Source organism: Columba livia, chromosome 3 (assembly GCF_036013475.1).
Source record: "Columba livia isolate bColLiv1 breed racing homer chromosome 3, bColLiv1.pat.W.v2, whole genome shotgun sequence".
In the NCBI taxonomy this organism is placed as follows: Eukaryota; Metazoa; Chordata; class Aves; order Columbiformes; family Columbidae; genus Columba; species Columba livia.
In genome coordinates this window covers 27,709,482-27,721,354 of record NC_088604.1, presented here as the reverse complement: position 1 = coordinate 27,721,354, position 11,873 = coordinate 27,709,482, and the positions used below count along the sequence as shown (strand labels likewise).

The following is an 11,873-nucleotide window of genomic DNA, read 5'->3' as shown; positions in this document are numbered from 1 at the left end:
TACTGAGATGATTTGGCTTCGGTTTCAGCTGAGGAGGAATCTTGGAGTGTGACCTGTGAACTGTCACCTCTGTCTCTGCAGTGCTGGTGACAGTCCAGATTTTTTCAAAGATAACAGTACATGTCACATGAGTGCAGACGGCAGAGGTGTTCAGTTCACAGTCTGTATTATAATGTGTAAGTTTAAATTTTCTGAGGATGATAATATCATGTCACTGATTGCTCTCTTTTTTAATATTTTTCAGAAATTGAAAAATTTCAGGGTTCTGAAGGCAAGAAGGAAGATGAAGAAAAGAAGTATCTTGATGTTATCAGCAACAAAAACATAAAGCTGTCAGAAAGAGTTCTGATCCCTGTCAAACAATATCCAAAGGTACTGTAAATATAGTCTAACAGTTCTTTAATCTTATTAGAAGGATGAAAAGATCATACACTTAACCATTTTTATTGACACTTACTATGCAGGCTTGCAATTTTAAAATACAAAACAAAATAAACAAAAACCTCACAAAAACTAGAATTGAAACTCCTATTTGAATTTACCCATTATTAGCTATTACGTGTTCTAAATTTTGTCTCAAGGCCTTTCACAAAAGCTATTGAAGTGAATGAGATCTTTTTTTACTTAAGTAGGTTTTGTAGCTGTCCTTGGGCAAGCTTTTGAGGTGTTTTCTTATATCCTGTTCCCTTGAAAATAAGACAGGATCTTATATTAATTTTCGCTCCAGAAGATGCTTTCTTTTTTACATGTATAGCTGCCTGGGCACTATTTAAATTGACTTTTTAATGAACTGTATCTAGGGCTTATTTTTGGAGTGGGGCTTATATTTTGAGCATCCTCAAAAATCCTGAAAAAAACATGCTAGGGCCTGTATTCAGGGTAGGTCTTATTTTCGGGGAAACAGAGTAGTTGCTTTTTTCACAGGTACTGTATTTTTAGAAAATAAAAGACCAGTTAAAAACAACAACAAAGTTCTATCAGAATAAATTAAAGACATTTCAGTAACTCAGAAAAGTCAACGTGATTGTGCTACAGCTATTTCCTGTAGGAGTTGCCAGATTTTCTCTGGTGTAGTAAGTTTTAAAAGATAAAGTAGCAGGATTACTGGGAGCTTTATCTTTGAAAATGTAGGCCCCTCTTTATATAACTCAGATGTCTTTCTTCCACCTACTTTCTTCATATTATGTTTTGTTCTCTTTACTGCTACATACTGTGTTTAAAAATGCATTTTTTATTGCAAAAGAGCCTCAAATTTACCTGGTTGTCTGAAGTTTTAGTTTACAAAAGGACAAAAGATACTATTGATATTTTTTTGGTCGTTGCTTACAGTTTTATAGTTTACCTAAACAGTTGTTTTAATAGTATTCAAACTGAAATGGTAAACATCTGCATTTATCTCTACAGTATTTTTTTCTTGCTGATTTATTATCACATGGTGTTTGGTTCACCATTAGCCTTGATTACACTCACAGCTTTGTGCTCTATTCTTCATCAGTAAGAGCAATAAATTACAATGTGGAAAAAGCCTATCAAGCAAAATGAAAGGTGTAAAAAAATTAGATTAAATGATTCCAGCTGACATTTACCTCCTGACTAGTGAATATAAAACTGAGATAATGTCATCATCCCAATGGTAAAGACCTTAGAAATGCACACAGTGCTATAGGCAGTTACCTTCTTGCTGCATAGCCTGAGGTGCTTTGACTAGATTTGTGGTATTTTGTGTAAATGCTATAGGTGACTTGAAGTTCTTAATAAGAATGTAATAGTGCTGTTACTTCATAATGGCAATGTGATAATTATTCAGAATACTATTTGATGACGATAGTAGAATGAAAGACAAACTATTTAAAAGACAAATGCAATAATCTATCCAATATAGTCCCCAAATATGATTAAATTAAGCTTCATTTACTTTAATGAGCTTGTTATATTAATGAGTAGTAAAAGATACAAAGCATCTCTACAGGTTTTGAGCAGTGAAACAAAAAGATCCGTTCGGTGGAAGTGAAATGCTTATTCAGTAATGCAAAATGCAGTCTTGGAAAGTTTCTGTAATTGATTTCCTAGCAATATTCCGTGCTTGGCATGGAATTATTCCCCCAACTGCAGGTTTCCTGCTACCATCTAGTAACTGCCTTTCAAGGGTTGCATTTGCCATTTGTATTAATCTGCTGATTTCTGTGGTCTAGTGTAATTTTTTTCCTTGATGAATTGTATACATTAGGATAGTCAAAATCAGTACACAGTGGTTGCTTCAGATTGCTTTATAAATAACCAAAAAAGTAGTAATTGGGTAGAAAGCAATCAAACAAACAATAGTTTTATATATTTAGCAGAATATGGTAATAAGACCATTTGATCAAACCTGTACTTACATACAGTTAAGAGAATTGCTGTAGGATATAACCTGAGAGACGTTTATATTTGAAAAAGCATTATTTTAAATTATTCATTCATTATTTGCTGCTAAGCTTTTTCGGGCAGTGCTGAGTAATCTGAATAAAATGTCCATGAGTATAAAATTTTGGAAAAAAATTCCAACCAGTTAAAAAAAAAAGTCGATGGTTTACAGATTCTCTACTTAGGAATGAGATCAATCCTTTGAAGGCATTTGCTCTTATTTTAGCTACATGTAGAAATACAAATTACTCCAAGGGAACCCTTGGCCTAAAGGTTTAATGTGGTCTGTAGGTTAAGCTTCAGTGAGGGCAGACCCCTTCATTGACATCTGTAGAGTCAAAACCAGCAAGGTTTTGGCAAAAGTTAACTGAACACAGAAGGCTACACAAGCTGTTAAATGGCTCCTGAAGTTGCAGAATAAGTATTACAAAACTGTCTCTACTGAAGTGTCTATGGTCTGATTTCTGAAATTGCTGGTGCAGACAACAGGAAAATAAAATCAAAGGCTGTGATTAGCAACAGCTGTCTTGTGCTGCGAACTCTGTCAAAGAGATACAAGCCTCTCTTGATCTCTGTAAAACAGAGATCTAAAAACAGATAATAGCATTATTTGATAGTTCAGCAATGATATTTTCTGAGATTATTATTTTAAACCTCAGCAGCCCGCATAAAAACAGCCTCTCATTTACACACACTCCTCTATGCAGCAGATACTTCTAATGCCCTCAGAATTTCTCCTGAAACAGTGATGCAGTGTCTTGTGTTTGTTGATTCTTTTTGCTTAACCACAGAGCCCCTTTTTTGCTTTCATCATATGTGAATTCCAGCTAAGGTAGACTAAAAAAAAGTACTCAGAAGACTGTTTGTTACTGACTTGCTCATTTTTCAGCTTTAGTAGCTGCTCAGTTTAAAACTTGCATGAAAATACATAGGGCTTGTTCATAAAGATTTCACAATTTACCATTTGAATGTTGTATTTCATATACATCAATTAAGAGAAAAGAGTGGGTTATTAAAAAAAAAGAAGCAAACACACATCTGAAATGATCTTGTTGCTGAAAAACTAAAGCCACAGTTTAGAGGCTTGATGGGCAAGTTTGCCATTTGCATGGCAATGCCCAGCTCTCAGAGACTCTGAGTTACTGAAGGGACTTAGGATCAAACACCCAAACAAGTGTAACTTACACCATTGCTTACTATCATCATTTTTTTTTTCTGGAAATCCTTTGATTTTTGGTAAGAATTTTCTCTTCATGTGAATTAGGAAAAAAAAATCAAGTTACTACCTCATCAACTCCTCAAACCACTATTGTATGTTCAAGATGAAGGAACCCAAGTCACTTCAAATATATAGCTTTAATGATTTCTTTCCCATTGTTCTTTCTAGAAATTAAATTCTTATTTGGGTAAATCTGATTTTGGGTATTTCTTTTTCTTCTGGTCTGTCAACAGGAAAATTAGTCTAAATCTAATGGATTTGAAATGAAATATAAGCTTATAGCCAAAATGCTGAGTTAAATTATTTAACTGTATGATACTTAACATTCAAGATAAAAAAATGTCTGGCTTTATCAGATTTCAAATACATCAAAATTGCACGTTCTTAAAAAAAAATCCCAAACAATAGTTAGGTAAGGAAGAAATTTTCCAAGTTACTTAGATTGGGAGATCCAGTGAAGTTGAAGGTGATGACATATGGAAATAATGAACTCTCCTTTTTTCAGTGGGGGACAGAAATCAATACGATATTTTCTGAAGAATAGACTGTGTTTAATAATTTTGCTAAGATATTATTGAATAAGGATAGATTTGTCTATAAATAAAAGAGATGGGATATTTATTATATATATAATTATATAATACTAAATGAAATTCTTTACAATTTGCTCTGTTGCTAGAGTGAGTCATAAAATCAGAAAGTTTTAAAACAAAATCTCAGTTTAAGTAAAGAATTATCTTTTTATTTTCCCTCTACTGGTTTGCTAGATAGTTAAAACTAGCAAAATACAAGATCCTGGAAGCATGTTCTGCTAACTGCCAGGATATTGCAGGGGTAACAAAGACGACAAGCAGATAGATTCTTCTGAATTACTTCCATGGCACAGAGTTGCGAACTGTGAGGCGCTGTCTTCAGATGCGGTGTCATAAAGCCTGCTCCCTGCACAAAGGCCCAGCTGATGGGCAGTAATGGTCGTGTTCAGAAATATGGTCTTGCTGTAGCTGAACTTCCTACCTCCTGCTGGCTTCTTCCTGGATGCCTGGAGGTTTAAATACTTTAAAACAAAACAACCCTGAAACATAACAAAAAAGATACCATCCAGGCCTCTCTCTTTGAAAGGGAGATCTGCTGTGTAGATCTGTAGGTCCATACATCTGTTATGGACATCTGCTTTAAGAGTCTGCATTTCTAGGGAAGACAAGCTAATTATGATGTGTACTGTAAATTAACTTAAATTCCAGATTCTTGATATTCTTGAATTCATCTTCTCATTCTTAGTCATTTTTTAAATTGGTTGGAGACACTGCTCTTGGAACAAAATGTATTTGTTCAACTAAAATCTTGAAAGGCATTTTAATTTCTGTAATGTATTGAAACAGAATTCACAGGTGATTTGAACAACAAAGTCCTATGTTTCTTTTGTATATGATACACCTCAGAGTGAATCTCCCCACTTTGTCAGAGGCCATGTTTTAAGCTGTCTCAAAGTTTGTTTGCTCCCAGCTCCTCCTCACGCGGTGACCCGCTCCCCGGGAGCCCGCCCAGCAAGTCGTGACGGGAACTCCTCCTGGCTACCGGGGCCGGGCCCGCGGGGACCCCGCCCGGCGACAGGCAGTGAGGGGACAAATCACCTACCGCCGCCCAAGCGTGCGGGGTGCGGAAGGGACCGGCGCGCCGGAGCCGAGCCGGGGCGTGTGCAAAAAGGCGCGAAACAGGCGTTACAAAAAGACCGCGCGACCCCCAGCACCGACCGGCACCTCCGGAGCGACGGACGCGCCCCGCAATGGGACGCGCCGCCCCGCCCCGCCCACCTGAGCAGCCGATTGGCCCCTGGGTCCGTGGCGGTAACTTTCCCCTCGTCAGCCTGTCCCCTCTGCGTGACGAGCTGCCCGCTTCCATTATTTTGTTTCCCTCCTGTCCTATCGCCACTTTCTCTACCAACGTTCAGTAAAGTTCGCGAGTGAAGCGGCATCTGGCCTTGCTTGTGCCTTGAGCTCATTGCGGGCAGTATCAAAGAATCTCTCTGGCTCAGGGCTTCCCAGACCGGACACCAACACCACTAAAATCATAGAGGGCATTTGAAACGAATTTTGGATGAAATAACCATTTGCAGAAGAACTGTGTTTATACTTTTCCTTGTTCTAATAAATTTAGCATTGGTCAGTGGGATTATTTTGTTTATTTAAAATAGTCCCCTATAAAATTACAAATAATTCCAATGACCTTGAACACACAGATTGTATTAATGAAAGACCTGTCCAGGTACCAGCAGTAATGCAGCTATCAGCACTTGGTCTCTCATTTCTCAATTCTATCAAGTAACTAATTCATTAAATTGATAAAGTTCATTGGTGCTCAGTAATTAGAAACATTTATTTTTCATGTGTGTATGATGCGTATCCTTCTCTCATATATGTTGTTACGTGGATTAGATAGAAGTATAAGTAGGAGGCTGTCTGTATGAGTATAGCAGGAATTTATCAGGATAAAAAAATATATATTAACTGAGCTGAGATTTGTCTTTGAAATTTCTCCCATTATACTATATTTTGTAGTGTATCAATTCTACTTTATAAATATACAAGCAAAAAAAACCTGAAGTAATTCAGAAGACTCCTAGGTGTGGCAGATCTATGGATATTATTCTCCCTAAAAATAAAAATAAGAACTCAATTTCTTGGTATACTTTATTCAGTACTATTTTAAACAGAGAGACAAAATCTCTGATGATTCTGTTCAGTATATTTGGAAGTTCAACTACAGGTGTGAACACAAAAGAAAAATACAATTGATAGTGAGGGGAAGATGTCGCATACTAGTGAAGATATGGTAAGAGAACGGAAATAAAACAGAGTAAAGATTTTGGACAGTCATGGTATCGGTAGAAGACCCTCGTTAATGAGGAGAAAGTGAAAAAGTGTAGTCATGGCTGAGATGGAGGGAAGAGCAAATAAACTGGAGGATGGAACAAAAGATTTGGTGCACAAAAAGGAAATAACTTATGTGCGTGGAGAAATAATTAGGAAGAAGAACATAAAAGAGGTAAGAGACAGGAAGAGTAAGAGAAATGAAATTATTGAACTCAAACACAAGGTAAAAATAGCAGTTAATTACTGCATTAAAAGAATGGTCAGGAGCAGGTGTAGGGCCCAGTCTGAACTGGTGGATATGCTGATTCTCTGGCAAGCAGTTATCTACTGATTAATATCTGCTGCCAAACAAAATGCTATTTTTCAAGAAATTTGACCTCCTCGATTTTTTTGTTTTGGATCCTTCTACAAAGACTTTTGAGAAACCAGAGTGAATTAATTTTTTCTTGGCATAGTATTTTCAAATGTGTATGTTTCTCTGTATATTAAGAATCTATTTGGTCTGATCATTTACTCATCTCCCATAAGATAAATTCATCCAGGTGTGCTGTTCTTAAAAATAGTGTGACGCAAGCAGCTTTGTACACCTAAGCATCTGTGAGCAATTTCTGCAGTTCCTTGAACAGATTTTTGCCATTTACTAACCAGTAGTGTGGCTTTCGTTGTTTTGTAGAGTCGTGTCTTTGTTTTGTGATAACATTCTTAAGGAACTTCTAAACCTGGCTTTGCAAATTTGTTCCTTTGTACTGTTTAAGAATTTGAGACTTGTTTAAAACCTTAGGTTTATGTGGCACATAATATAGATATTTTTGTTTTTCCAAGCTTGTCCAGTGCACAGTGTAAGTTAAAATGATGTTGACTTTGGTGAAATTCTGTCCCTTTTGTGCTTTAAGGCATGGCTCTTTTGTTCATTGCTTTTGCTTTCTATAAGTGTAGATACATAAAGTGTTCTGACAAGTCAGAAAAATAAACAGTAAGCATATGAAAAAATATTTAAATTGCAGTGCATCTTTTACTATTTTAAAGATTCAAATGAAACTAAACAAAAGTTGTCACAGCACTGAATAATATTTCTTTATATCATTTTATACTTCATAAACCTATGATTTCAAGCAAATAACTCATATGAACTCACTGGTGCTAAAGAATCTGTTCTTAAGGGTGAGCTTTTCTGGTCTTGTTCTGTTGTTATTGTAGGGCTCAGACAATGAATATGATTATTTTTATTTAGCATTCTCCTTATTTTATGTTTTGTTTCTCTGAAACTTGACAAGTGCTCTTCTGCTTTCAAAGCAGTTGTCATATTAATCATCTCCAGGTGATTTGTGTGTTTAATTCCCTTTTATGTAAGACAGAAGGAAAATGATATAGTGGAATCTCCATTAGATCGATGGACAGGAAAATATAAAATTTCTAAGGAAAATGGGACCTAGTCTGTCAGTTCAGTGAGTAGCCAGGGTGTCAAACTGTGATTTATATTGCTGTAATGAAATGAGGACCTTGTTGATGCATAAATTGCTTCATAAAATTGTTCCTGACTGCATAGAAAAATATTTATTCCAGACAACATTGTAGAGATTCTCTGTATCGTTTAACCATCCATGGATGTATAAATCTTTAGCAATGTAATTAATACAGCAGCAACATAATTAAAAACAAATGGCACACAAAATATTCCAAATATCAAAGGACTTTTCTTCTCCCATTTAATGATATGGTTTTTGAATTATTTTTCACAGGGTATCTTTATTTATATATGCAGATATATAGCTCAGCCTCCAGCTTTTATTACTTTCTTCCTTGAACTCATCCTTAAAACTACAAATATGGGAACTAAATTGCTGCTTTGTGATTTACAAGGACTTAACTCTGTGCTATTATAGTGGAAGGCAGTATTGCCTTCCATATTTCAAGGTAGGCTTTTAGAGTACTTACAATATAACATTTCATATTGTAGAGCACTCAAAGGCCAAGACTAAGTTGGAGGCACTCTTTGTACTCAACACGCTCAATAAATAAACTGGTCTTGCTCCAGGGAGTTGACAGGTTGGAAAACACAACATAACTAGAAAATGAGGCAAACAAAAAGGTCAGTGAGAGAGAGATGGCAGCTGGTAGCAGCAGGGTGGAATACAGGCTAGTCCTAGCCACTCAACAATGGGTAGGTTGGTCTTGTCTCTTGTTTTCTAAGCCACCAAAACTCTTGCATGCCTCTCCATTCTTCTTCTATTATTCTTGTTTGAGGGGGGTGGGGGAGGAGGGAAGATAAATATACTTCATAACACCACTTTAATAAAATAAGTTTGAGGGAGGGCAGAGACAGGTGATGTTGTAGTGAGGGTTTGCTGTAGGCCAACTGACCAGGAAGATTGACCGGATGAGGCCCTCACGTTCACAAACCGTTGTCCTCATGGGAGATTTCAACTGCCCTAATATCTGTTGGAGGGACAACACAGCAGGGCAGGAGCAAGCCAGGTCGTTCCTGGAATGTGTTGATGATAACTTCCTTCTCCAAGTGAGAAAAGCCAATGAGGAGAGGTGCTATGCTGGACCTTATTCTCACCAGCAAGGTGGGGCTGATGGGGAATATGAAGCTCAAGAGCAGCCTTAGCTGCAGTGACTATGAAATGGTGGAGTTCAGGATCCTTAGGGCAGCAAGGAGGGCACACAGCAAGCTCAACTACCCTGGACTTAAGGAGGGCAGACTTTGGCCTCTTCGAAGATCTGCTTAGTAGAGTACTATGGGATAAAACCCTGGAGGGAAGAAGGGCCCAAGAAAGCTAGTTAATATTTAAGGGTCACCTCCTCCAAGCTCAGGAGCAATGCATCCCCACAAAGGTGAAGTCAGGCAAAAATGCCAGGAGACCTGCATGGATGAAAAAGAAGCTCCCAGAGAAACTCAAACACAAAAAGGAAGCCTGCAGAGGGTGGAAGCAAGTACAAGGAGCCTGGGAGGAATACAGAGAAACTGTCTGAGCAGCCAGGGACCAGGTTAGGGAAGCTAAAGCCCCAAAAGAATGAAATCTGGTCATGGATGTCGTGGGTAATGAGAAAAGCTGTTGTAGATAATGTTGGTGATAAAAGGAATACTAAGGAAAGTGTGGGCCCCCTCCAGAATGAAACAGGTAACCTGGTTACCTGGGGTATGGAGAAGACAGGTACTCAGTGATTTTTTTGCCCAAGTGACAAAAAGGGCCAAGTGACACCGCCCAAGTCGCAGAAGTCAGAGGTAGGGATTGGGAGAATGAACAACCTCCCTCTGTAGGAGAAGATCAGGTCTGAGACCATCTAAGGAACCTGAACGTGCACAAGTCCATGGGACCTGATGAGACGTATCCACAGGTGCTGGATGAAGTTGCTAAACCACTGCCCATCATGTTTGACAAGTTGTGGCAGTCCAGTGAAGTTCCCACTGACTAGAAAACAGGAAACATCATCCGCATTTTTAAAACGGGAAAAAAGGAAGACCCACGGAGCTACAGGCCAGTCATTCTCAATTCCATGCCTGGCAAGATCATGGAGCAGATTCTTCTGGAAACTATGCTAAGGCACATGGCAAATAAGGAGGTGATGGGTGACAAACAACATGGCTTCGCTAAGGGCAAGTTGTGCTTGTCAAATCTCATTGTCTTACAGCATTGTTGGACAAGGGAAGAACAACTGACGTTGTCTATCTGGACTTGTGCAAAGCATTTGACATCCTTGTCTCTAAATTGGAGAGACATGGATGTGAAAGATGAGCCACTTGGTAGATAGGAATAGGCTGGACGGTCACACTGAAAAGAGTTGTGGTCAATGGCTCGATATCCACATGGAGGCCAGTGACAAGTGGTGTTCCTCAGGGATTGGTACTGGGATCGGTGCTGTTCAATATCTGTTGGTGACATGGACAGTGGCATTGAGCGCACCCTCAGCAAGTTTGCCGATGACACTGAGTTGTGTGGTGTGGTCGACATGCTGGATGGAAGGGATGCCATCCAGAGGGATGGCTTGAGAGGTGGGCCCATGCAAACCCAAGGTGCTGTTATCTAGTTAAGGAGTAAGCAGCACTAAGTAAATACTATCACATATAAATTATTCTGCTGTAAGAAATGTACACCATGGCATACATAGCATGATTGCACATCATTTCCTCACTAATCGTTGGTTTCCAAGCTGACAGACAATCTACTGTCTGGTGAGAAAGACTGTTTATGTCAACTGAGCAAGAGAGAATTAAATGTTCTTCAGCTCGTTATTTTTAACTGAGGAAAATTCACTGGACCAATGTTTAATTAAATATTAAAAGAAAAATTATACGAGGTATAGAGAATCATTCAATAATGATAATAATAAGTAACCTGTTTCTTAGAAATTAAGGAAATTTAGTTTTAGTTTTGAATGATCGATTTCTCCATCATTTATTGAGAAACAAACTGGTGAGGAGCAGAGAACCAGAAAAAAACTTACTTCTGAAAGACAGCAATTTGTTACTGCTTTTACGAGTGAGGAATTCTTTCTGTCTTGTTGTCTTTTTTCTTTTTTCTGATATACTGACAATATTGTTTCAGATTGGGTAAAAGAGGAGCCTGTCTTAGGCTACTCGTTATCACTTTGCTTTAAATACTGATTTTCTGATTGAGTGAAAGTGGCCTTTGGAAGAAACTTTTTGTGTGTGTGTGTGTAAGCTCTGAAACTTCAGCTCAATTACTCACGTAGGAGGCACTAGATACTGTAAATGCATAGCTTTATATATATATATAAAAGTGGATATGATGTAAGACAACATTCTGTGTCATATCCCAGCATGATGCAAGACAGTGCTTTTTGTTTTGCTAGTTTTCAGACCTGAGCCTTCATTCTTAAGTGTTTCCAGTGAATTTGTCATGTTACCAAAAATAACCAACATTCTTACATAGACAGGTTATTTGCAGATTTCCAGAGTTTGTAAGTACTTTTACAGGTATCAGAAAGCACACCAGATTTTTGCCAGGTGAATGCATTTACATATGAAACTTTTAACACTGATATATGATAACTATATTGCCAAAACATCTTACCGATGATAGTATTAAGGCTTTTTTTCCATGGAAACCTCACTTCTTTTCCAGAAATCCCTGGTATCATGTCTATGTATAAAGATAGTGAAGGTGATTAGTATATACAGCAACTCTTGTCTCCAAACACTGCAAAATACACATTTTAAAATTCAAACATATAAATCACATTTTGGATGGGTTCTATCTCACTGCACTGTCATAGTGCATTGTCTTACTTTAGTCATAAGTTGCTCATGATTTACACCATGTAACAGACAAGGGAGTTGCAAAACTTCAAACTGAAATTTAAGCCATTTTTAGGAAAATGTCACTAATGAAGCCATTAACTACTGTGTTGTGCAC

The 11,873-nt window shown here is 37.7% G+C and overlaps 1 protein-coding gene across 13 annotated transcripts in view; it reads left to right on the top strand.

Annotated features, from left to right (window-relative positions):
• KHDRBS2 (KH RNA binding domain containing, signal transduction associated 2) overlaps window positions 1–11,873 on the top strand; it is a 351,333-nt gene that overhangs the window by 67,753 nt on the left and 271,707 nt on the right. For all 13 annotated transcript variants that reach the window (XR_010471176.1, XR_010471171.1, XR_010471174.1 and 10 more), the window contains exon 2: window positions 245–372. Coding sequence is in view for 4 of the 13 variants with exons in the window: in XM_065056195.1 (XP_064912267.1) it covers window positions 245–372 (128 nt within the window). In the remaining 9 variants the exon portion in view is untranslated. The remainder of the gene's footprint in view (window positions 1–244; window positions 373–11,873) is intronic.